Source organism: Phalacrocorax aristotelis, chromosome 1, assembly GCF_949628215.1.
Source record: "Phalacrocorax aristotelis chromosome 1, bGulAri2.1, whole genome shotgun sequence".
Lineage (NCBI taxonomy): Eukaryota > Metazoa > Chordata > Aves > Suliformes > Phalacrocoracidae > Phalacrocorax > Phalacrocorax aristotelis.
In genome coordinates, this window is record NC_134276.1 from 86,436,413 (window position 1) to 86,463,165 (window position 26,753).

The following is a 26,753-nucleotide window of genomic DNA, read 5'->3' on the forward strand; positions in this document are numbered from 1 at the left end:
GAGGAGATCCATCTGAAGCTTCTAAGTTCACTACCACCCATCCATGTTTCATGAACCATGTTGAGGTGCTTTGAGGGGAAAAGGTCGGGGGGGAGGGGAGTGTTTCACAGTTACATTACAAACCCACATTGCTAACATAATTGTACTCAGCAGTAGCTGATATGATTATACAAGTGTACCTATGTGAACAGTACGTCAGTGAGAGCCTGTGTGCACATGCATGCCTTGCTGTCTTAAGAAAATTCATAATGCAGTTTATCAATATTTTTCCTTATATATAATAGATCATTGCATTTCCTGGGGATCCAGCATGGAAACCCTCCTTGCACAGAGGGCCAACCTAAGTCCCATGATCTCACTTGTACTTAATTTTGGCCTTGAAGCAGATTAATTGTATATTTTCTCTACGAAGATGTGGGTGAATCATTGCCCCCGTCCCGTCCCATCCCCCAACTAAGTTTATCATTCTATATTCATGATAGTCTATAGAGAGGAGCAAGGAAGCACATATCCAAAGGTCTGGTCCTCAGTAAACCAATTACTCAAACAGGACCCTGAAGAAAAGAGATAAGTAGAACAACTGATCCTGTAATTCTTACAGCCTTGCTTTTCATAACCACAAGTAAAAGTCTGAAAATGTTTTTAAATAGATAATTTGTTTTTTTTTTTTTTCTATTACCATTCAATGGCATGATCTCGACTACTGGTATCTTTACAGTCAGAATCAAGAAACATATCCTTGTAGATTCTCCCACATAAGCAAAACATATCTGGAGCAGGGTGATCACACGTCTGCAGGACTTGAAGCATAACTTGTAGTGCCTTCTCTCTGTCACCTGCATTATTTCTTCTGGAATCAAATACAGAGAATAAAATAAATGAGTTCAGATCTGAAAGAGTAACTGCAAGATGGTGGGATAATATTATCTGCCATGTATCCCACAGCCCATCCACAATTACTATATACAGACTTGACTTTATTTACACTGATGTATGATTGTTGGTTGATTGATAAAAAACAAATACATTGTCCTATCATGGGACTCTACTTCTAGCCCACATAAAAGCTGATTTAAGCCCAGAACTTCTCTCTGAAAAAGACCTGCCATCTAACTTGTTTCATCCCTGTATAAGCAGATAGGTTCTGCACATCCTGCAATGAGAAATAAGCACTTGTTCAGTATTCATTCCTGACAATACTGAGCAAAACTGGTCATTTTGAGCATTTGAGCTGACAGCTCATTTAGCTTTGCCCAAGACTTGTAATCTTGAATCCAGAGGATCCAGAGCCAATACCAGGCAATACTGACTAAGTAACAGGAGAAGCCAGGCCAATCCTATTTCAGCCAGAAGAATGATGGAGATTAGTATAGGGCCTTTGAACTACAAGAATAAAAGGGCAAAAATGAACTGGATTTCTTTCTTAATTAAAATGCCTCAGATTAGAGAAAAATTTGGAAAACAAACAGCTGTCATAAAGGTTCTTTTAACAAATACTTAACAATTGTATCAGTAAGAAATCAGCGATTAACTAACATTTCAGTTCCTTATTATTATTAAACACTTCAGAATTTTTGCTTCCCTTTACCTTGTTGTTTTCCTAAGTTTAGCATTCACTATTTACTGCAAAAAGCCACTTTTGAACAAAGAAAAATATCTGTTTGCAAGAGTAATACAAACACAGCTTAAGAGTTTAATAGCCTCTTCAAGACATTTTTTTATCACCAGAGAGATTTAAAATATTTATCAACCCCTTTTCAGAACTGTTTACCATTCTTTGATCTCTGCTGAGGTATCCAGGAACAGGCTTACAAATACTATCGTTACTTTGTCAGCAATACCAGTAGCAGATAACGGTTTCTGGTAAATTTATTATTTGCACGCCCTGAAAGGATTAATATTTCCTGTAAAGCAGCTCAGTTCTTTAGGTAACCAGTAGATGCAATAAGACCAATAACACCACATCTGTAGCAAAATTCAAGCTTCTGTGCATGTTAGGTGATGGAGAACACCTATAAACAGATTTGTAGCTAGTTGTGCAGGCTTGATCCTGCCTTTGATGTCACTAGCAGAGTGTAAACTTCCACAGTGAGTACCTGAATATTTCTTAAAGAATTTTTAATTCAGATTGCCTATTGTTTTGAAATTAATACTGGTCTTCCCTAATGAGCACACAAGGAGAAAGTATCTTCTTTCAGTTTTATAGGAAATAAATAGAAGTTAAAAAGTGTGGGGTAAATCCATTGCACAGGTCAGTGTGCTCTAACCAAACCTGTTCTGAACTAAACCATATTCAGTAATAGTACCCAAGTTTCACTGTTGTTAATGCAAACACCGAGAAAGTTGAGTAAACACAGTTTAGAACCAAATTAGGCCCTAAAACATAAGTCCAACAGGTCCCAGGTCATGTGTAACATGGTCACAGAAGTCAGCATGTGTTCAAGCGTTTGCTGAAAACACAAGAAATGCACAGCTAATACCTAACTTACAGCACTTTTGCATGGAAAAAGAAAAATAAAAAAACACTGCTTCCCAGTCAAGACAAACTTTGACTCAACTCTGCCTTGTATGAAAACAGGTTAAATATTAATTATTATATTAAGAGGTGTTATGTATTCATTGAAAAGGCATAACTTTAAAGAAAAAATATAACGCATAAAGAAAGCCTGCTTAAAATAGGACCCTGTGGAGATTAACACTTCTGGACATCAAAGGATGCACCTGTACACACCAAATACAATACTAGGAACATTTCAAAGGTCCAAACCCTAAATAAACAGTGCACTAGAGGACTCAAAATAAAATTAAAGGCTTCTATCTCTTATAAGATAAGGAAAATTTTGGGATTGCTTTAGAAGGCTATAACTCTTCCCAAATTTGTAGATCATTGTAATTAGTATGTTGAGTTTGTATTGCCCAATGGGCATCAAATTCTGCTGCTGTGAAAAATAAGAGTTTAACATAAAGATGTTCAAACTGATTTTTGTTCAATGATATCCTGTTAGATTAGTGTATGCTTGTTGTGTCCTAAATTTTATTTTAATCTATTTTTAGTGATGATCCTAGAGGTCTTTTCCAACCTTAATGATTCTATGATTCTATGAAAAAGAGAGGGATAGCTAAGAAAAACAAACAAACAAACAAACAAAACCCCACAGAAAAAATCACATAATTTAGGCTGCAAACAACTTATCTAAGTCAATATGAAAATACATTGTTGGATAATATGCAGAACCTTTTATGCTGGATGAAGACAGATTTTCTTCTTTTATTTCATATCCCACCCTTTGTCAGACCCATATGTCTGGCAGCTTGTAATTTTTTTCAAGGTATCTTGAAACAGGTCTGTGGTGCTGTCAGTACAGTATAAGAAACTGCTTTAAACCCTCAAGGCTATAGCACTAACTTCTTTTATTCATACCCAATATCAATTATATCAGCTTCCCCACCCTCCCTAACCCCCATTTTAATCCATAGTAGAGTGAATCACACCAAGGTGGGTTGGAAGGGACTCCTGGAGGTCATCTAATAGAAACTCCTTTTCAGAGCTGGACCATCTCCCAGTACTAGGCCATGGCAGCCTTGGCTTTGTCTGAAAAGTTGAATCTTTTAAACCTCCAAGGATGGAGATGACACAGCCTCTCTGAACAGGGAAAGTTGAAGTACTGTATGTTATCACAGAATCAAAGAACGGTAGAGATTGGAAAGGACCTCTGGAGATCATCTTGTCCAACCCCCCTGCTTGAGCAGGCACACCTAGAGCAGGGGGCACAGGAATGCATCCAGGTGGGTTTTCAATGTCTCCAGGGAAGAAGACTCCACGGCCAACCTGGGCAGCCTGTGCCCCTGCTCTGGCACCCACACAGGGAAGAAGATTTTTCTCATGTTTAGGTGGAACTTCCTGTGTTCCAACTTGTGCCCATCACTCCTTGTCCTGTCATTGGGCACTATTGAAAAGAGCCTAATCACATCTTCCTGACACCCACCCTTTAGATATTTAAAAGTGTTGAGATCCCCCTTTATGACGTACAGTCATGAGAAGGAAGGCAGAAAATGTTCTCTATGCAGCAAACTAGTGTGCCAGGTGAGTCTGATTCTGTAAAGCAAATCCCCTGAATATTAAGTTTTATAAGCCAGAGCAGAACCCCAATAGGCTACTACAGAAAGGACCCTACCTTAAACAAGTCTGCATACACATACAGTGAAAATAAGAGTCATTCTTCATGGTTTGTCTGGGTTTGGGGGGAGCAGTTTTTAAAATCACTAATCACAATCTGAAAATTCTTTCAAAACACAGTTTTACCTTTACAAAATATATTTTAATGGTAAATGGGCTAGAAAAAAAGAATATGACTACAGTTTATCCAGAAACTTCATTAAAACAAAGCACATACTGTGGGAGAGCTGGTAATAATATTCTTTTTTTTCCCCACTGGTTTCTTTGTTACACATTTTAGTTCTCTCCCTACAAACCTTGCCTTGCTAAAACTTGCACAGCAACCAAATAGAGAAAATCAGGCTAAATTACTTGAACACAATAACTGGAAAAGCTCCTGCCAGTGAGGAAAGAGACCTTCAAGTTACTTCTAAATAGTAGGACAATTATGAAAATATCCTAGTGTTCAGTGAAACACCGCCAAAATCCCACAACATGCAAAATGCTAGGAATTAAAAGGAAATGGACAGAGACTAAAAATTTAAAACATCTTGATACCTTTTCACAAATACCCAGCACACTAATCTTCAGAACTGTGTAGAGTTTTAGGCTGTATTTGAAAAAGAAAGTAAGCTATTAGGATTAGGGAAAAAAAATCAAAGAAGGGAGAAAAGAACGACCAATGGTATGGAAGAGTTTCTGTTTGAAGAAAGCTTCGATAAACTAAGGTTTTTCAGACAGAAATGACTATTCACATTTTTTCCCCAAAAAAAAAGGTTGTCCTGCTTGTCACTGTTACAGCCTCTATTCTATTCCTCTAAATTACTCAGTGTTCTACTACCAGTTTAGTTTTGCTTGATAGTCTGCATCTTCCAGAAACTGCTCACTGATTCTCTTGCCAATTTGCTAACGTTCCCATGGGATTTATGTGTCTGCTTATTCTACCATGCTTCTTTAATTGCAGAAGCAGTCTTCTCACTTCCCCATCTACACAAGCCTCTTTTTCCTGTCTCTCTCTCCTGCCACACTGTCAACTCCTCCTTTACCTCTCTGAATCACTTTGTAGGACTACAAACCCAAAGAAAACAGTTTAGCACATAATAAAACTTAATTTTTAAGCATGGGAATATAAATGTACATACTGAACAAGCAGAACCGAGTTACAATCAAGTTACGGTGCAACTTCAGTTTTGTATCACATGTTCTAATCTGCTGCTCTAGACCCCATCCTGCCACCATATTTTGTCTTAACTCAGGGCTGAAGTTGGACATATTTATTCATGAGAAGTATTAAACTCAAAAACTTTCCTCTGAAGCCAAGGAACAAGTTGTAAAATGAAGCAATATTGCTTCTTCCAAAAAGCAGGATACATTTACAAAATTCCTACTACTAAGTTATTAAAGGATTTTTTTCCATCTCCCCCTGTCTCATCCCCACTTATCCACTCTCTCCTCTCCCTCTCAGAAAGAAGCTGCTGTTCCATAACTTGGCAACTACAGACACCAGAATTGTGGCTTGGATTTAGAAGCCCAGAGGTACTCTATGCTGCTGGGACATGTTTGCAGGTTTCCATGGGGGAACAACTACACCACCAACCAGTAAGGCCTAAAGGATGCACTCATGCTCTCTCCTTGTGTAGCATGCACAGCATCCTCCTTAAGTATTGATGGTTAAGGGATCTGAGACATTCTCAGATTAAAAATTCATAAACTGCTAATGGCACCAGAAACACTCCCTTCACGTACCAGTCCTGTCCCCATCCGCCACCCCCACAATTCTCTAGGCCTCTCCCCCTCCAAAGCTCATGAATAATTTTTTCAGGTTTGCTCCAGTTAGTTCCAGTTTCCTCTGAATTTGTACTAATGGAGGGAGGTTATAAAAACAGCAATCAATCATCATTAGCAGAAAGCAGAATCTCTTTACAAATCTATCCTCCTTTTCCCTTCCCAAACTTATTTGACAAACACAAAAATTACTATTGCTCTCTCAGGAAGTCCCTAAGCCACAAGTTGGTGGCAGCAGTGGGAGTATTTAGGGAGATTTATCACTGTACGTTTTCCTCTCTCCATACTCCTCCCCAGGTATCTGCTATTGACCATTGCCAAAGATAGGAATCTAGGCCAGAATGAGCTATGTCCTGAACCAATATTGCCATCCTTATGCTGCTTCTCTCCTCTAGCTCTTAGACATCATCCAGAAATCATATTCCTATTACAGCTTCTCACCTGGAATAACACTGCCTCACAGCAAAAAAAAAATATCTCTTTTTTTCTTTCTTTTTGATTTCATGGCTTCACATTTCTTTCTTCCCCCTCAAATCCATTCTCTTCTTTGAATCCTTCTCTCCACTGCAGTCAGTATAAGGAGTCCTAGTTTTAAATATCCCTAAACTGACAATTCATCCTGCTTCACAGGCTGGTTTTACCAGCTTTAAAGTATTGGCATCGTTAAGGAGCCAGAACTACACTCAGTGAACCAAGCCTTTGTCCAACAAAGTTAACAAGAACAGTACGGATTTCACTGGGACAAGAATTAGCTTGCTCTGTAAGTAACAGGTGATATTTTTTTTCCCCCACATTTTAGTTCACATCTTCCCCTGTATGGCTCGTTTCCATCTGTCTAGCTGAAGAAAACTATATACTATAGAAAACTGTATGTCAGTGAAAAGTAATTCGCTCAAGGGAATCCACCTTTCGTTTCCTTTATATTTCATGTTGACTTATTGATTTTATCTTCTCGTATTTCAAGGCTTCTATAAGCAAACAGATTTCTTGCAGAGCAATGCACAGGGGAATAAACTAAACCATAACAAACAATTCTGAAAACGTTTCCCATAGAATAGTACATTCAAAAAGAGTAACCTGGTTTTTCTACTCTATTCCTATATGAATCTTGTTTATCTTCTGATTTCAGCCTTGAAGCAGCTATCAATAGTTTACTGCAGATATTATGATTAAAAAATGCCCCCGATCTCACTGTCACATTGCAGAGAAAATGTCAGTGAGAGAACTTAATCTGTTAGTATAAATACAAGAATTCATAAAATAACTGGTCTACATATAAATAGTGTGTTCATTTATTATCCTCTACAATACCTTTGCTTACAGTAATATGTAATTAATAATAAAATATGCATTTTTAATTTTCTTGCATAAAAATAGGACACTGTTAGTTAAATATGCCTTAATGGCTCCATAGCAGATGATCTGAACTGCTACTAGCTGTACAGAAGTCTACAGTAAAAAAAATTTCAAAAAAAATTCTTAAGTATTGAGGAATACAACAACTAGTTTGAATTAGTTATTACACTTGCACTCTCACTTAAAACAAGAAACTAATTGTGACTTGTTTCACTGAGGGTGCAATTTGATTGTAGAACGTACAATATTTGAAACTGTGAATGAGGAAAACAAGACCCTAAACTGAGCCTTGAAACTGGAACTAAATTTGCAAGTCTCCAGTTAGATATGACAATAACAATAAAACCAGTTTCCCCTCCCTACCCCCTATATACATTTCAGGTACTTCATGCAAGCCACTCATAAAATGAGGAACCCCATGATGTGTTTTTTACTAAATCTGAGTAATCATGGAAGGGAACATTTTAAATAACCCAGTGTTTTTCAATGGGAATAATTTCCTATGGCTACTATTATTCACAATTACTAGTGATTTTCTACTTGCACCCTGTTACGCCCTTCACTTGCTAATTGCCTTTTTTTATTATTGCATTGGAATATGTTGCTTGTTAAAACACAACTTGCTGAGTTAAATAATAGTGATTGCAGCTGCCCTCATCTTTAATATAAGTGAAGACAGAGCTGCCTTGGAAACAGACTGAAGTCTTCGCAGCTCTGGCCTCATGCCAGGGCTGGGTTTGGCTGTAAAGTCTACTCTGTTTCGAACAGAATTTGGCATATCCTTTGGCCTCTTTGCAAGCTTCCAGAACTTGGTAACTCCAGTCCTGGTAAATAAGGCCAACTGGAAAATACTCAAATTTTCCTTAATTTTCAATGCTCAAAACAAAAAACAAAAATGCAAATCATCAAAAACTTTGCGATGCAGCCCTAAATTAGTAGAGTAGATCCTACGCAAACCGCCAGCTGACAAGCACACTTAGTGTTTGAATTAACTATAAATACCTGTACTTTATTTATCCACTGTAAATATATACACTACAGCCAAAGGAAATAAAACAATAAAGAACAAACTAGCATCCTTTGTTATTACTCTCTTAACCTGATTATAAGCAAGTAAAATTTGCAGAAATGGACTGCAAAACTTTCCTGTCCCATTTAAGCAGCATGTTTTAAACTGCTCATGTGACTTGCTCAACGCTTTTAGATAGTTTGAGGCAATATAAAACAGAATAGGAAATGGCTCATTTTATTCTAAAATTAGTAAGTAAGAGAAGATATTTTATAAACTTTTTTTTAAAAAGCATTATCACAGTTATTGCTTTCTACAAAAGACTTGATAGAAAACAACACAATCTTTAAGATCTTCTTTCACTGTTTGGTTGGGGTTTTTTTCCAGAATGATCAAAAATTTAACTGTTGCTTATAATTAATCCACATGATACTTTAAAACACTGAAATGTTGTGATTCCAAGCACAAAAGCCATGAATATATGCACATATAATACATTAAAAAAGCACATTAAATCACTTTATATGTCCATCTCCCTTGAGAAGAATCTTCATCAAAAAAAGGAAAGAAAAAAGCTGTGATACTAGAGAACCAGTTTTAACAACATGCCATACATGCAGGCAGTATTTCTAACTCTTTTCATTAATGCAGACAGATGTTGCACTAGATATTCTGGCAAATTACATATTGGAGGGGTAACTGGATGTGTTCACCTATTCAGATCCTGGAAGATATCAAATCCCAGGGTGAAAGCTTCCACAAAAAAAGGGGATCATTGACCAGCTCCTCTGTGCGTGAATCTAGAAATTTATCAATAAAAACACTTGGCAAGCTTCAGCTATAAGAGCAGTACGTGAAAGAGCTCATCTGGCAAGAGCCAGGTCCTAAGGCTAGCGGTATTAACTTAAGTCAGTCCTATGAATTATAGCTGTAACTCACACAGGAAAGCAGAGTGGACAAAAGTAACAAATATAGTGATATGCAAACCATGGCACGGCACATAGGAACGCTCTTTAAAACTGCAAAAACCTCAACATTTCAGAAACAAACCCAGAAATTCAGGTCATCATTACAACAGAAATTCAGGCCCCATATATGTACTTGCCAATGTAAAACTAAACTGTGTGATCAAGGGAGGAGGTTTGGTGCCGTTTTTGTTTTGTTTGTTTGGGTTTTTTTGTTTAAAGGAAACATGACTAATGCTCATCTCATACAAGAGCTGGTTTTACTGCGAGGCTCTGCCATGGACTTGCATTCACTATTGGTGTTGAGGTCCCTGCCTTGGGAGTTGGGATGCAGGTAGGGTAGAGGTTGGGAACTGAGGAGAAAGAACAACCATACACCTGAGGCAGCTAGAGGCCATCCTGCATGACTGTCTTCTAGCTTTATGCAGGTCCCTTCACCCAAAGACTTGCACAGAAATGAGCAGTCCTCATTTTATAGGACCACTAGCTTGAAAGCCTGAAGGGAAATTAATAAAGGTGCATTTACATTTATTGCTGAAGACAATGGGATTTTTAAATGTTTCATCATGCTTTATACTTCAAAAGAAAAACTACACTGCAGACAACTCAAGCTAAGAACCTTTAATAAGTGGACCTCATGTATCTGTGTTTGTTCCACATCCGCAAATGTAAGCAAACACCATTTTTCTATCTCTCCATGATATGGTGATAAATTATTCAGGTATTGCAACGATAAACATGAAAGGATCCATAAAGGACTAATGATACTTCATGTGTGGGGTGGAGGGCTATGCCATCTAATAAATGTGTATTTATTTGTCATACGCCACTGTTACTCTTTAACAAGCCATATCGACACAAAATGTTGAGATACTGACCAGCTGACCTCCAGCTATTCTAGCACTACACCAGGCAAAGCTCTCAAGGCAAAAAATCAGACAGGCTTCAATTAGGCACACAGTTAAAAGAGGAAATAAAATGGCAACCTTAATTCAGAAATTTCTTAGCTTTCAAGAATCTGGAACTATGAAAATATCTTTTCATGGCAGCTCCCATACCTCACCTTCTCCTTACATAGAGCTTGCCTCCCAGGCAAGGTATACCCATGGACTGAAGCAAACAGCCATCTACCCCTGAAACACCCAGCCTTCAATTACACAGCATCTTACTTCATATCAAAGCTGTGAATACAAATATTTAAAACACTCATGTTTCACATTTGGGGTAAACTTATACCTAAAGATGTGCTCCATCCTATGCCTAAATTAAGATACAATCAGACATAAATCTCAGCTGGGAGGCAACAAGGAACAACATTATAAACTAACGCATGTCTGTATAAAGGAGAGCACTCTCTGCTCTGCCTATGTGTGGAGTGAAAATTAGCTAGCTTAAAACATGGGTGGAGGAATGGCCTTCTGCTTCCTAGCACTTCTAAACAAGCAGCCAGGAGGGTGACCTATTTAGATAGTCCAGGCTTGGAAACAAGCAAAAGCCTGTCATTGCAAACATCCATTATTAGCCTTGATGTCACCAGACATGAGAGATGACAAATCTAAGATGCTCTCAACGGTCTGCTCTGAGATGGAAACCAGAGAGGAAGATAGTGATCTAGGAGAAAGGCTGTGCTTAAAAACCTGCTATGTCAATCAGGACAGCAGAAATTAGCTTGAAAATGTCTGCCTCCCCTACAAACCATAATAGTAAGTGCTTTAGTACATTTCTGCACAGTACTTTGCAGGGCAGGCCCAGGCTTGCTTTGCTCATGATCCACGCCAGGTCAGACCCAGGCTGGCTTTGAACCAGAAGACATGCAGCTAAGGCTGGAACCGTGCTGAGTCTAAAGCAAAACATCCCTGTCCCTTCCCTTAGCATAGCTTGTTAACTTGAACCCAGAACTGCACACAGCTGTGGTTCAGATTGGGCTTGTGTCCACCTGATGTACCAGCAAAGACCCAAGGCCCTCAGAAGCAATCCTCTACCACTTGCCTGCCACATCGCTAGCTCTGTGCAGCACTAGGATAACACTGACTTGAAAATGCTAACTGAAATTAATTGCCAACAGAACTCAGTTACAACATCCAAGAGGAAATAAATGAACTACTTTGTTGATTATGATCACAGTTCTAGCACACTTTCGTAATGAAATTAAGCAAACATTAACTTCTGCAGGGTCAGATATTCCTACAGCTACTAATTCTCTTTTGCTTATGATGTATTTTGTTCCTGTTAGGCTCAATCAGTTGTACTAAGCAACATTAATACTATTCTGTATGCTGAAATTAATAGAATATTAAGTGAAAACACTGTTCTGTATCATTATAAATAGATTCTGATAGAACTTGCTAAAAAGATTTTGGTTTTGAAACAGAAAAGGTGATTCAAAAAATCCATGGAAGTAACATACTAAAGGCAGCATAGTAGGGGTCATTTTGAACTAAGTGGACTTGCTCTGAAAATGTTCAAGTCTTAACTTTTGACTTTTGTGCATCATTTTGTTTCAAGAAGGCAGAAATATCTGTAGAAGCTAAATTTTGCATTCTTACTGATGGAAAACCGGTCATTTATTTCTGAAAAAAACTTCCATAAAAATGTTTAAATTGTTCCCAGAAGAACACAAGGAGAGTCATGCTCGTTCAGGCTAGTGATTGATTTAATGAAACCTGTTGATGGGGAAAGCAAGTTCACAAGCAATTCCTTTTGTCTTGTCTTACAAGGGCACTGTTGGCATTGCCAGAACAGAAGATTTAATGGCATGAGGTTCACATGCCACTCAAAATACTAAGAATTTGAAGACCAAGAGAGTAAAGGAGCTTGCCAATTTTATTGTGCACATTTAAATGAAAAGGTTTTTAAAAATTATCAGATCAAGATATTTTCCTAAGGAGAAGTCATGACCCTAGCATTATCCTTACTGGCAAATTTAAACATCTTGACTCAAATTCCTGAAATAATAAAAAGTTGGACAAACTTACTCTGAAAAATAGGGCCAAATTCTTTTTGTTGAAACCACTTCTCAAGCCATCAGTATGATATCTTAAGGAGACATGTATTTCAGAAGCTTTATAAGATCAAGCCTGCAATTTTTAAGGCTTGGGGGGAAAAAAAGGTGGAAAAACATATCTTTCAATAGTAACAATAACAACTATAATATTCAATAATAATAATAATAACTATACAGCCAGGAACAGCATTTATAATTTACATAATTTAATTAAAGAAATGCCAAAACACTGGCTTCTACTTTAAAATACTGCCTTGTGTGGTACATTAAAAATTTTATTCCAGAAGTGCTTTTTTATCTTTTATTTTTGAGCAGCCTAATGAGAAATTTGTCTTTCTAGCTACATGCCCACAGGTCCAGATCACCTTTTGGCCTTTTGAGGAAGCTGTATCATGAATGTCTATTCATGGATCAAGCAGTGCTTGTTACCTATTACTGTAATAACTCACCCGTAACTCTGTTCTGCTAAACTTTGCAAGACATTCAGAATAATCAGTGACTCAGAATAAAAAAAATCTCAGCCTGACCAGGAACCCACAGGTATCACTGGAGTCCTTCACAATTACTCAGGTGGCCTTTGGAACAGATCCACTCTCATCAGGTTGTTGACAAAATGTTGGTTGTTGGAAAACAGTGATTTCAAAAGTTAGAAGCTGTCCTGGTACACAGGAAGTATGGGATTAAGGAAAGATGACTGTGGTAGATATCAGTGTGTACAGAAAGGGAAAAAAAAATTATATTATCTGTACTATAAATTTATATATAAGCCCATAAGGAACAGCAATAAAACAAAACAAGCTCAATCAATCATCCTTACCGATTCAATGCAAAAGCATAATGAAATTTAATGTTGTGTTGATCAGCCAGATCACAGGTAGGAAGCATTTCTAGTGTTTCTACAAGCTTCACCATAGCATCATAGTCCTGGTATGAATTAAAAAAACAAAACAAAACAAAACAAAACTGAAAGCAGAGGAAAGCATCACTAAACTAAAATATATTATGACTGCTAGACGTTTGTAAAGAATTAAACAGGGATGTTGTCTATCCATGTCAGTTCCTGCCCCTTCCTCACCTCAATGCCACTGCTCAAATTACTGAACCCCTCTGGCCAGTTTGATCGATTACATTCCCAGCATCAGGAAGAAGAGGTGATGAGTCTGACTCTTTCAGGCCTTATTAAGGACTTCTGATGAATGACACTTCATCAGGTCATTGCAGACTCGAGTACGGTTCATTCTGCAGTATGTCAGCCGGTTGTGCAATCATTTTGGTTTCTCAGGGGTAACCCGCATATACATTGCTGAAGAGGCCAGTTTACTGACATCACAAATGGCCTCATATTACTTAATTTAACTGTTTAAAACATGTTTCGAGATGAATACATTTCTCAAGGGAGAACACCTTTCAAAAGGATGCAGATGATCACCAGAGGTGATCAAAATGAAGTTGGATAAAGGGCTGCAGGAAAATATGCATCGCAGAATGGAAAGTTGGGTAATGCAGGATGATATGGTCACCCACTGCTCTCAAGACCCATTTATACTTATGAAACAAACAACCAACTTAGCTCCTGATGGAAAAAAATTTCCATAGAATGGTTGGAAGTATATTTTAAAAGGGATGTCAAACACACAGACTGTAAGTTTGGAAATACAGTACACTGGCTGTGTTTTTGCAAAAGCAGAACTTACTTTAAAAAAAATAAAATCAAGAAATAAAGGTTCAGTTATATTTTAAAACAAATTAATGTTTGTTTGAATGATAGTTCTCAACTCTGGCACCCCTGGCCAATAAAATGGTCACAACAAATGCATTTTCTTCATTTCTAAATATATCTGACTTTGGGGATGAGGAAAGGGGGGGAAGGGAAAAGTAAACATCTTGCTTTGGTAGGGAATTTTTTCTTTTCATCTTTTTTTTTTTTTTTTTTAAGGAGGTTAAAAATTACTAAAAACAAAGGAAGAGACCTTAGGAATTCACCTAATCTGTGTCTCTTGTTCATAGGCAAAATAAATAAGAGTCTAAACCCCCTTAAGTTGCCCAACAGAGAAGGCAAAATGTTAAACTATGTAACAATCTAGTGTCAGCTTTGAATCACTGTTTAACAAACAATGAATTACAGAAGAACAAACAAGATCCAAAATCCCATAGTAAAACAATCTTCCTTAGCCTTTAGGAACATACCTGAATATCTCTGTAAGAAAGAAGCAGGTTTATGACAATGTCAGGAGTCAGCACTTCAGTATTATCCATACGAAGCTTAATCCTGGCCAGCTCCTTTGCCAGCTCATCTCCTTGATACTTCTCTCTAGCTTTTCTAATATCATTTAGCAGTGTTTCTTTATAATAGGCACTGAAGAAATAAAAGACAGACATACAGGAAGAAGACTGTTAGATATTTCTTACAAAACATGGTTATGTTTCTAATAAAAAGCATATTTTCTAATAAAAAGTACCATTTCCTCAGAGTGAGGTGCACATCAAATATTTCCACATTTTTCATTAACTCATTATAAATATTCCACCTCGCCCCACTTCAGACTGTGGGACTATGTATCAACATGTTTATAACCAGGATCGTGAGATAATTTTATCAACACAGTAAAACCAGGGCATTTCTTTGCCCCATTACTGACCACGACATATGTGGTACCTTGTATCTGTATCCCAGAGGAAGCAGCAGCTGGGATAATAAAGTGACACAGAGAGGAAAGACCAGTGTGATGTAAAGAGGAGGTACATGACTTTATCACGAAAGGAGAGACGAGGCTTTTGACCAAAGAAACTAAAACAAAAATAAGCCACCAAAAGCTGAGTTGCAATCTGTTTGATGAACATGATACATAATGTGGGCAGGATCTATGTCAAAGCCCCCAGTAAGTGCATCTTATTTACACTAACATCAGCGCACAATGCTACACCAGAGCTTTTGCAGAATACAAAATCATACATACACTATCAGTATGACAGTTATAAATGACCTGGACAGGCTACTTAGGGGTAACTTTATCTGGAGCAGCTTATGGAGTCTACGGTTTAGAAGTTAGTAGATGGCACCTGACAGATACTCAAGTGCATACAGTGCATTTTTTGTTTACAAATGAGTAGTGCAAAGTATTCAACTGTGCTTGGCGTAAGCCCTACAGATAGCAAAGAAAACAAAGTTCTCTAATACGCATTATACCTCACATATAGCATGTAGATATGTTTATAATGCAAAGCAGCAAGGTCACAGTAAGCACTATGAGAAAGCTTTTAATAGTTGTTTTACTGTCAGTGGAAGTTAGGCCTAACTCACCATGGATTTCCAATCTCAGGTTTCTATCCCACACTGCCTTCTACCAGGCTAATGATAATTAGTCCTTCCTGTGCTATGTTTTTCAAAAGTATCCAAATGACTTAGGAATGGGAGTGTCACTTTCAAGAATGATGCAACAATTAACCTCTTCAAACTTACTCAAGCTTTTGACAGGAATGAGGGATCATCTAGCTACATCTTCTTCACAGGGATCTACCACAACAGTGCGTAATTCTGCAACTATAGAAAAGCCTATTTCAGCCACTTCAGCTTGAAAATGGGAGACTGTAGGACTTAACATATTTATCAAACCAAAATCATTCAGAACCCTGGTCATAAATGTCAGAGACAAAGTATACAGGTAACTTTGGACAGCTGGTGCCCAGAGCATCATTTTTCAATGACACAAACACTAAGTGGTACCAAAATTTACTACTACGTGCTACTAGTTTCATGAGCCTGCACTGCTGAGCACAGCTCTCCTATATACTGACTGACTTTACTGAGTTTCTGCCCCACCTCTTGTCCCTTTCCCAGGTTGCCTGCATGTAGCCTTCCCTCTACCACTGTTTTGGAGAAGCAGGGGACAGCCCGTGCTTCTTCAGGCCAGCAATATCTCAGTTGCTGCCCAGCAAGGTGCCAGAGAATAGCAGACCTGCCATGGATGGAGGTGTAAGGGACAAGGTGTGTGTGGGAAGGGTCATCTGTGGGATTTTAAGAGTGGGACCAGGTAAGAAAAGGAGGTTTTTTAGGCAAGCCTTCCACTTGGGTAGGATGGCAGAGGCGAAAGAGAAAGAAATCCGAGGGCCATTAGCGCTACCTCATGCTTCAGACACTAGGGAAAAGAAAACCTAGAAGCTCAGTCTCTCCCAGTGTTTTCCAGAAACACAAACAAAACCAGACTAGCTGGAGAGTACAGGATGAGTGATCAAGAAAGACAGACTTCCATCTCCAGCCCCAAGCCTCAAAACTCCAACAGTCTCTTGCAGAGTGGCTGAACAGTATCTTGTTTATTAGGCAATATCAGAAAGCTAATGTTAAAAAAAAAAAAAAACAACCCCAAACCAAAATGCAACAAAAACAAACAAACACAAAAAACCCCAAACAAACAAAAAAACCCAAACCAACCCCAAAACTAAAAACAAAACCATGGTAGTTACATTTGATTACCCATTGCTGCCATATATATACACTTATTTGGTGACAGAAAAGGAGTCTTTGGCTTTAAGCTCTATGAAGAGGCTGGGCTATTATCTCCTATTACAACCCTATGCACTGTAATTTATACTTAAACACTTTACCTTACTCATGGACCGCCTTTGCTTACTGATATTTCAGAAAGTAACCATAAATCAATCTCTAGCATAACATGGTTAATTAACTGCCAACAGCTGCAGGACATACAGAAAGCAGTAAAGTTAGCAGCTTCTTTTAAAACTAATATTAAGTGCAGTGAAAAAAAAAGAAAAAATCAACGCTACTAGAGATTCTGCATCTTCGTTCATAACATTAAAAAAAGAATATCAAATGTTCTGGAGGTGTATGTGTTGTAAAATTACCATGATGTAACGTGAACATCCTTGAGAAGGCTCACAAACTTGTCTACCAGTGGGACACAAAGTGGCCCCAGGATACTGTCCCAGCTGGGTTGCATATACTCAGAAGCTCTTCGTTGGGCATCACTTTCACAGTAAAAGTAGTCAGCACAAGGTGTGACGATGTATGGAATAAAATAATAATTGCCACTGGAAGCCTAAGAGAAACACAGGAACAGTTTAGAAAACAAATGAAAGTGGAAACATGCTTGTGTATACACAGAATCTTTTACTGTCAGAAAAAACCAGCTAGATCAAGGCTGCTGCTCTAGCAAGCTTCAGCCCATTGTTGAACACAAGATTTTCAAGTATTAAATTCAAGGAATTTTCTGTAGAGAGTTATAAATATTAACAAGGGTGATGAATAAAGGTCCAGATCTGTTAAGCGACAATACAAAGAAACTGTTCAATTTTTTTTGTGATGCATGGACCCTAATAGGGTCTGACAGTTACAAGCTAACCTTCTGTGCCCAGATTTTTGGGGTCGGAGATGTACTTGTATCCTCTAGGCGCTCTCTGTGCTAGGAAGGATATGATGTAGAGCACCCCACAAAGAGAGAGAGAAATACAGAAACAGAGGCATTGGAAGGACTTTATGGAGATGTTTAATCCAGAGGAGCCTACAAAACATCTGCTGCATGTTGTCATCAAACAACAAACCAACCAACCAACCAACCAAACTTTGAAATATTTTGTAAGGTATGTAAGACTTCCAACACAAAATTCTAGAAGTAAAAACCAAAAATCCTTAATATGCCACATAAAAAGTGTAAACATGATCAAAATGCTGAAAGGGGAGAGGAAACAGGAAGTGCCTTGCAGAGCTCAAAATCAGCAAGTTCAGAGTCTTCAATTCCTGAGAAAGACCCCAAAAAAACAGAAACCTGCAAAGTTTTCCACAGCCACTAGAAGCACCAGTATCCCATTTTGAGCTACGGCAATTCTCTGATGCTTAAAAGAAAAGTAAACTTTCCATTTCAGAGTAACTAGACAGGAGCACTGAAGCATGGGTCAGCATGACACACCTAACACAAACAACTACCATTAAATACCCTTTAACTGCCACCTTGGGGATGTCAAGGAATCAAATGCGTACAGCAAAATCCTACCTTTCTCTTTTTCATATCATCTAAGCCTGCAGTAAAGCCATTGCCGTTTATAAAGTCACCTTGAACAATGGGAGAACACTGACATGATGGAAAGAATGGTTATGAAGATGGTACATTTTCATATGCATGAATAAATTAGACAAGAGAAATAAACTGTTCACAGGAAGTAATAACATAGGGCATGGAGCTACTAAAAATACAGATGGGAAAAACCCTGTATCAGTACATGCTGTTGCTGATCTGAGTCTATAAGGATTTAGGTTTTTAAATTATTATTAACAGATAAAGATCAAGCCACATTCCTTCCCCATAAACCCTACAGTTCAGTATCTCTGTTGTAACAATATAATTATCTGTTATGCAATGTTATCTTTACTTCCTACTAAAAAAGTCGTAAAAATTGCAACGGAAACCACCAGTATGTTGAAACAATTTAGACTCAAGTTTATTCAAATAAACACCAAGTTCAGTACAATGCAAATGCTGCCTGTGCATGAACTCTATTCTTAAACCTGTAACAGTGAATTAGCTCTCTTGCAATGGAAAAAAATCCAATTTGAAAGTATGATGTATCTTGTGACACAAAGAGAACTGCAGTTATCTACTGAAACAGCAAAGTGATTTTCAGAAAAATATTGGATGACATGGCTGAAACACTGTATTAATCTTATTCAGCCAACATCTCATCTATTTGACTTGCATTCTTGCCTCTTTTTGGAGAGTGAAATCTATGCAATTAAAATCACCATTTTTATCCATGATAGGCACATCTTTGTGTGCTGAAGTCAGGAACCCTGCACATATTTGAGCATGTCACCTTGTCTGAAAAGCAACCAGCTCCAATTTTCTAGCTTCTTCTGTACAGTATTCACATATAATAAATTACAAAGCCCCTAATAATGTATGTTGCCTTTCTAAGAGTCTTTCTTATCTTCATTACATAAAAAACCTGTTCTGTCCAGCTACTTTTCTTATACTGCCACAGGTTAGAGACGGCTGAAAATACCATCCTTGCTGCTTCTGATTGTCTACTCAGGATGCTGGTCTCTGACGCCAAAAGGTAATCGTTGTGAAAATATACTGTCCTGTCATACACCAACTATTGCTTTTTAAGACAATGAATAAATGGCACAGTTATGTATGAAGTAACATATACAGCAATTCTAGCTGCAAATATATATAATCTATAAATTATTACTTATTTAATTGTAATAACATAACTTCATAACTTATAAAGACTGTAGCTGAGTTGGTTTATTTCAGGATTAGTAGTTAAGCTATTTTTATTGTCTTACTTTGAGAAATTTTTAAGTTAAAAATTAAAAAAAAAACCAACCAGACTGAAAAAAAAGCTCTCCATACCTCATTGTCCTGCAAATAACATATGGCCAGTATGATAGCAATTAAACTTTTGTATTCAATAACATTTTAAAATCTACCACAAAAAGAGCCAAAAGTTTAGGAATGTAAAAAAAGAGGAAATAACTGCAAGTTAAGTTAGGAGAGGGACCTGCTCTTCAGAGGAAAATGGTTAAAGGAATTAAGCACAGAGCCATGCCTTTGTTGAAGGACTGAAAGAGCTAGGCCCACATAGGCCGTGTTTAGGCTCTAGGCAAGACAGGCCAAATGTAGAGTGCTTTTTGTCTTAAAATACTCCTCTAAAGATTTTGCTGATGCTGTTAAAAGTAAACTTTTGACTTTAATAACATGAACAGTTCTTTTAGTTGCACTGCTACAGTTATTCTGGTGCAGCTGTCACTTTGTGACAGAGACGCTACACTAGAATTAAAGGGTTTGGTGGTTTGTTTTTTTTAAAATAAATAATGTTGAGTGAAATTGTGAAATCTCTGCATTTTTAGAGAGGGAATTATGCCTGCACACCTAATAACACAATTATTTTACTTGAGCCATGCAGTTCATTTTGCCACTCACTCAGCATCAAAAGTATTAGGAGTACTTACTATACCTTACAAAGCAGCTAGAAGGAAAACACAGAGGATACCAGAAAATAACTCAAAGTAATCACAAACTTTTGAGTGTTTAGGGAGTTTAATCCACTGTTGTCTGAAGAATTAAGGTTTTCACAGTAGTTTTCCCTGACATCACATTCCTATCCATCTTATAATATAGGTTACTAAGATATTATCACATATAAAAAATACTTCCTCTTCCAAAGTTGAATATATGCAGTATTTTTATGTAAAGACTGTGAAGAGAGATTACCAGAATCCAAACATTCTAAATGTTTGGGATCTAGCTTGCAAGGGATGAGTACTCCAAGATTGCAATCGCTTTGAAGGACAGACCCTGCCAACCACTATTCTTAAAGTATCCTTACACATTTTTAAGTGCCTAGAAACACAGTAATAAAATGGCATATCTATTCAACAGAAAGCAGATTTAAAGTGATACATACTTTGCCTATCAGATTACCACTGTGGTATTCAGGAGGTACTTGAACCTGAAGAAAAGCTTTGTGGTCGGCAACCTACTCCAAATTGAAATAGAACAACAAAGAGGAAAACACCACCACAAAACAGCGTAAGAATCAAAAAGACAGACATGACACATGAACAGAGAAGATATTAAAGAAAGAAACAACAGAAAATGAATACAGATATTTATAGCAAGTCCATATTTACAAGGCCAAGAAAACAGCACAATACTTTGCCATCCAGAATACAAGATTTCTCTATCTACACTATTTGTCTGTATATCTCCTTATGTCATCATTAAGATGCTTTCAAGTCTTACTTTTATGAACCTATCAGATTCATTACCTGATTAGCTAACTATAATCCAACCACTCCAAATAAGCATCCCTGGAGACAGTAACATTTCCATAAAACCTAACTCTCATAGATTAATTTTAAAAGCCTTAGTTTTCATTGTATCAATAACAACAGTGGCATATTTCATTATTAGAGGTATTAAAACTAATATTTACTGGGCTACCCATTGCCTTTGTCCTATTCTCCCCCCAAAAGGAAAAATGATTGCTTGTATTCAAGACAGTCCTACTCCTCTTTCATTCTGTGCCCTTTTGCAAACTCTTTTAATACTTCTGCTGCCTCAGGCTTTTCTAGAAATATATCATTAAATGACGGTATCCTACAAACTTTTATATATTGTAAAAATAATCAGAAAATAAAAAACAGAAAGTTACTCTGCAATACTACTTCTTTAGATTATTAAATTCATATAATACAATCATACTTTAGAGTCTTGGCTCTCATTTCAATCCATTGGGGCTACTAAATTGGAGAATATGAGTCCAGGAGCCAAAATCTTTCTATTTAGTTTTCTTAAATGTTCTCTGCCTTGAAATAGTAGATGCAGTCTAATTTATACAGCTACTGAAACTCTGAAGAGACTTTCTGCCAATTACAATAGAAAGTGATTTTTCAACATAAAAATTCCTTGTGGCAAGGATACATTGCAATAATGTTTCCTTTAGATCAAGGAGAATTTTTGCTAATGACTCCTGCATGGCCCAGACATTATCCTCTGCTTACTATAAGAGCTGCCACAGGATTTAATGAAAAAGAAACATTTAAAACTCTGAAAATACTTCATCAGGCCCACAGGCCTAAGTATACCATAATAAACCTTTTGGCTTAATAGCCAGCTTACTTTCCTCTACATACCTTCCCTGAAAGCAATTAACAGGGTTATTCAAATTTTTGAGGCATACCATCAACTAAGGAAAAATTAACTATGAATTCTTTCTCCTTATATTCTGTGCTTGCCATAAAAATTCTTCCAGCGTGGGAAGTTCTAGTTTGTATTTTCAATGCCACACTCAAACAAACTGAATGATTCAAAGTATGTATCTCAAACTATGTGAAACCAGGGCTAGAACTATTGCCAGAAGGACTGTATGTTTTGCTTCCTGAGTCCAGCAGTTTTTAAAAAGCCCCTTGGGCACTCTTTCCTTCACTCAGTCTTGGACTTTTTTTATGCACAATTCCTCAAAATTCTATAGAGGGAGAGGAAATTTCCCTATTGGGGGTAAAAAAAAAATCATGGATAGCAACAAAATATTGCATCAGAATAGAATGCCTTTCCCATGGATTTTGTCTATTACATTGATTTGGGGAAAGACTATTTTTTATACATTTTTTGCTCTTGAAAATCCTTGAAATTTAATTTCTCCAGTAAACCAATGTTTATCTGACATCTAAAGAAACTCCAAAGCACAAGCCCATTTTCTATAGATAAATTTGTTTTCCTGTACCCTACAGTCCAGTAACATCCACCGTGCTCTCAAACCTTGATTTTTCCATAATTACACAGGAAACAAACAAACAAACAAACAAACAATAGGTACTCATGGTGGGTGACACTCTGCTGAAGGGTACTGGGGCACCCATCTGCCAACCTGACAGGGAGTCACGAGAGGTACGCTGCCTTCCAGGAGCCAAGGTTCAAGACGTGGCCGAAAGGGTGCCACAACTCATCAAGAGAACAGACTACCCACTGCTACTATTTCATGTAGTCATGAATGACACTGAGAGCTGTAACCTGAGTAAAATCAAGGAAGACTTTCAAGCCCTGGGGGAGCAAGTGAAAAACAGTGGTGCCCAAGTTATCTTCTCTTCCATTTTGCCAGTTCAAGGGAAGGGAGCAGCCAGAAACAGGCATATAATGTATATCAACTCCTGGCTACATGGCTGGTGCCACTATGAGGGATTTGGCTATTATGACAATGGGGTGTTCGTCAATGACTACAACATGCTAGGGAGGGATGGAATCAACCTGTCCAAAAGGGGTAAGGGAATCTTCAGCAGTAGGCTGGCTAATTTGGTGAGGCAGGCTTTAAACTGAAGGACCTGGGGGGTGGGATCCATTGCAGAAATCCTCATACCAGCACGTCCAAAGGGGGAGTAAGTCAACCCAAGCAGTGTGGTGATAAAGGTTCCTTAGCTGTCTCCCAAGATGTGAAACAGAAGAGTAATCACCTCAAGTGTATGTATACAAATGCACATGCAGTCTGGGAAACAAACAGGAGGAACTAGAGCTCCATGCCCACTCAGAAGGTTACGACATCATAGGAGTAACTGAAACATGGTGGGACAACTCAGATGACTGGGTTATTGGATGGTTATAGGCTCTTTCCTAAAGACAGGGTAGAAGAGGTGGAGGAGTCGTGCTCTACATTGAGGAAAACCTCGAATGTATCAAAGTTAACTATGGTGACTGTGACTGCTCTATCGAATGCCTCTGGGTTAAAGTCAAAGGGGTCATCTCCAAGCAGGACCTCACAGTGGGCATCTGCTACCGACCTCCTAACCAAGATGAAAATGCTGATGAAGAGATACTTGGGGCACTAAAGCAAGCTTCTGGCCAACAGAACCTGCTCCTTATGGGTGACTTCAACTACCCAGACACCTGCTGGAAGAACAATACGGCAGCCCGCATGTCATCCACCAAGTTCCTGGAATGCGTAGAGGACTGTTTCCTGATACAAATGTTAGATGTGCCAACCAGTAATGAGGCACTTCTGGACTTGCTATTCACAAACCGAGAAAGCCTGCTTTGTAATATCTTGGTTAGTGATAGCCTTGGCTGCAGTGACCACAATATTGTGGAGTTCGGGATCCTGCTGAGTGTGCTGAAGGTCAGCTCTAAGGCAAGGGTTCTGGATTTTAGAAGAACACACTTCAGTTCACTCAGGGCTCAGTTGGGAGGGATTCCATGGGAAGCTTCTGTGGAAGACAAAGGAGCTAGTGAGTGCTGGAAGTTCTTCAAGAACTCTCACTTGGAAGCACAAAACCAGTTTATCCCCTACAAAGGAAAGGGAAGTAAGCAGAGCAAGAGGCCCCCTTGGCTCAACTATGACCTCCTGAGTCTACTCAAATCCAAAAGGGAAGCATACCAGAGATGGAGAAGTGGAGGATTATCCATCAATAGCTACAAGGGCATTGCCAGAGCGTGCAGAGATGCAGTTAGAAAAGCAAAAGCCCAGCTCGAATTGAAACTGGCCGTAGATGTCAAAAATAACAAGAAAGGTTTCTTCAAGTATGTCAACCACAAGCAGAAAAAGAGGGAGAACATAGGCCCACTGTTAAACAAAATAGGAGAGTCAATCACCAACGATGCTGAAAAGGCAAAGGTCCTCAACACTTTCTTCACCTCTGTCTTTACCAACACTTTCGGGTCCCAGGTTTTGGGAACGAAATTGCCAGTTGATCCAAACACCGACCCACCATCAGTGAAGGAAGAGTTAGTACATGAATTATTACAGAAGCTTGACCCCTACAAATCGATGGGCCCTGATGCCATCCACCCAAGGGTGTTGAGAGAGCTGGCTGACATCATTGCAAGGCCACTCTCCATAATCTTCGAGAGGTCATGGCTTTGAGAGGTCATGGAGAATGGGGGATGTCCCAGAGGACTTGAGGAAGGCAAATGTTATCCCTATCTGTAAGACAGGCTTGAGGGAGGATCCAGGTAACTATAGGCCCATCAGCCTTACTTCAATCCCTGGGAAAGTTATGGAACAAATCCTCCTGGGGCCATCACAAGTCAAATGAAGCATGTGACTGGGAAAAGCCAACATGGCTTCACTAAGGGCAGATCGTGCTTGACAAACCTGGTGGCCTTCTACAACTGTCCTGGTTTCAGCTGGGATAGAGTTAAATTTCTTTGTAGTAGCTAGTATGGGGCTATGTTCTGGATTTTTGCTGGAAACAGCGGTGATAACGTGGAGATGTTTTAGTTGTTGCTACGTAGCGCTCACACTGGTCAAGGACTTGTTCAGCTCCCCGTGCTCTGCCGGGTGCACAAGAAGCTGGGAGGGGACACAGCTGGGACAGCTGACCCCAGCTGACCAATGGGATATTCCATACCATATGACGTCATGCTCAGTATATAAAGCTGGGGAAGAAGAAGGAAGGGGGAACATTTTGGAGTAATGGCGTTTGTCTTCCCAAGTAACCGTTACGCGTGATGGAGCCCTGCTTTCCTGGAGATGGCTGAGCACCTGCCTGCCCATGGGAAGTGGTGAAGGAATTCCTTGTTTTGCTTTGCTTCCGCGCGCAGTTTCTGCTTTACCTACTAAACTGTCTTTATCTCAACCCATGAGTTGCCTCACTTTTACTCTTCTGATTCTCTCCCCCGTCCCACCAGGGGGGAGTGAGCGAGCGGCTGCGTGGTGCTTGGTTGCTGACTGGGGCTAAACCACGACAACAACAAAGTGACTTGCCTGGTAGACAGGGAGCAGGCGGTGGGCATTGTCTACCTGGACTTCTCCAAGGCTTTTGATACAGTCCCCCACAGCCTCCTCCTGGAGAAATTAATGTATTATGGCCTAGACAAGTGCCCTGTGCAGTGGGTGGGGAATTGACTGACGGGCCACACCCAAAGTGTGGTGGTAAATAGCTCTTTTTCAAAGTGGCAACCTGTCACAAGTGGGGTCCCCCAGGGATCGATATTGGGCCCAATATTATTCAATATATTCATAAGTGATCTGGATAATGGGATCAAGTGTAGCCTGATGAAGTTTGCAGATGACACCAAATTGAGTGGGGAACTAGACACTCCAGAAGGCAGAGCTGCTCTGCAGGAAGATCTGGATAGGCTGGAAGAGTGGGCCAGCAAGAACCTTATGAAGTTCAACAAGGAGAAGTGTAAGGTCTTGCACCTGGGAAAACATAATCCAGGAGCGCAGCACAGACTGGGATCCACCTGGCTGGAGAGCAGCTCTGTCGAAAGGGACCTGGGGTCCTGGTGGACAGGAAGCTCAATATGAGCGAACAGTGTGCTGCTGCGGCCAAGAAGGCCAACAGGATGCTGCATTGCATCAAAAAGGGCATCGCCAGCAGAGAGAAAGAAGTCATTATCCCGCTCTACTCAGCGCTTGTCAGGCCACACTTGGACTAGTGTGTCCAGTTCTGGTCCCCGCTATACAGAAAAGATGTGGACAGGCTGGAAGGGGTCCAGAGAAGGGCCACCAAGATGATCAGAGGACTGGGAAGCTGCCATACGAGGATAGGCTGGGAGAGCTGGGTTTGTTCAGCCTTGAGAAAAGGAGGCTCAGAGGGGATCTCATCACCATGTACCAGTACTTCAGGGGTAGCTACAAAGAAGATGGAGACTCCTTTATTATAAGGAATCACATGGAGAGGACAAGGGGGAATGGACACAAGTTGCTCTTGGGGAGATTCCGATTGGACTTGAGAGGGAAATTTTTCACAGTGAGAACAGTCACCATTGGAATAATCTCCCCAGGGAAGTGGTTGCCTCGGCCACGTTGACCACTTTCAAGATTCGGCTGGACAGGGTGCTGGGCCATCTTGTCTAGACTGTGCTCTTCCTAGAAAGGCTGGACTAGATGATCCCTGAGGTCTCTTCCAACCTGGGATTCTGTGATTCTGTGAAACAAGACTGCAAATTTGCAATGTATTCTATCGATAAGAATTTTTACAGAAACTAGGAAGCTGTGCATACCCCCCTCAGTAAAATTGGCAGA

General features: G+C 39.1%; 1 protein-coding gene across 2 annotated transcripts in view; it reads right to left on the minus strand.

Annotated features, from left to right (window-relative positions):
- The window catches only part of MAP3K15 (mitogen-activated protein kinase kinase kinase 15), a 97,169-nt gene that overhangs the window by 33,145 nt on the left and 37,271 nt on the right, over window positions 1–26,753 (minus strand). Inside the window, exons 4-8 of one of the 2 annotated variants that reach the window (XM_075096555.1) lie at window positions 20,697–20,768; window positions 17,136–17,329; window positions 14,463–14,631; window positions 13,093–13,199; window positions 680–850 (exon numbers count right to left, since the gene is read on the minus strand). In XM_075096555.1, the coding sequence (XP_074952656.1) occupies window positions 680–850; window positions 13,093–13,199; window positions 14,463–14,631; window positions 17,136–17,329; window positions 20,697–20,768 (713 nt within the window). The remainder of the gene's footprint in view (window positions 1–679; window positions 851–13,092; window positions 13,200–14,462; window positions 14,632–17,135; window positions 17,330–20,696; window positions 20,769–26,753) is intronic. The other variant, XM_075096545.1, reaches the window with a different exon arrangement.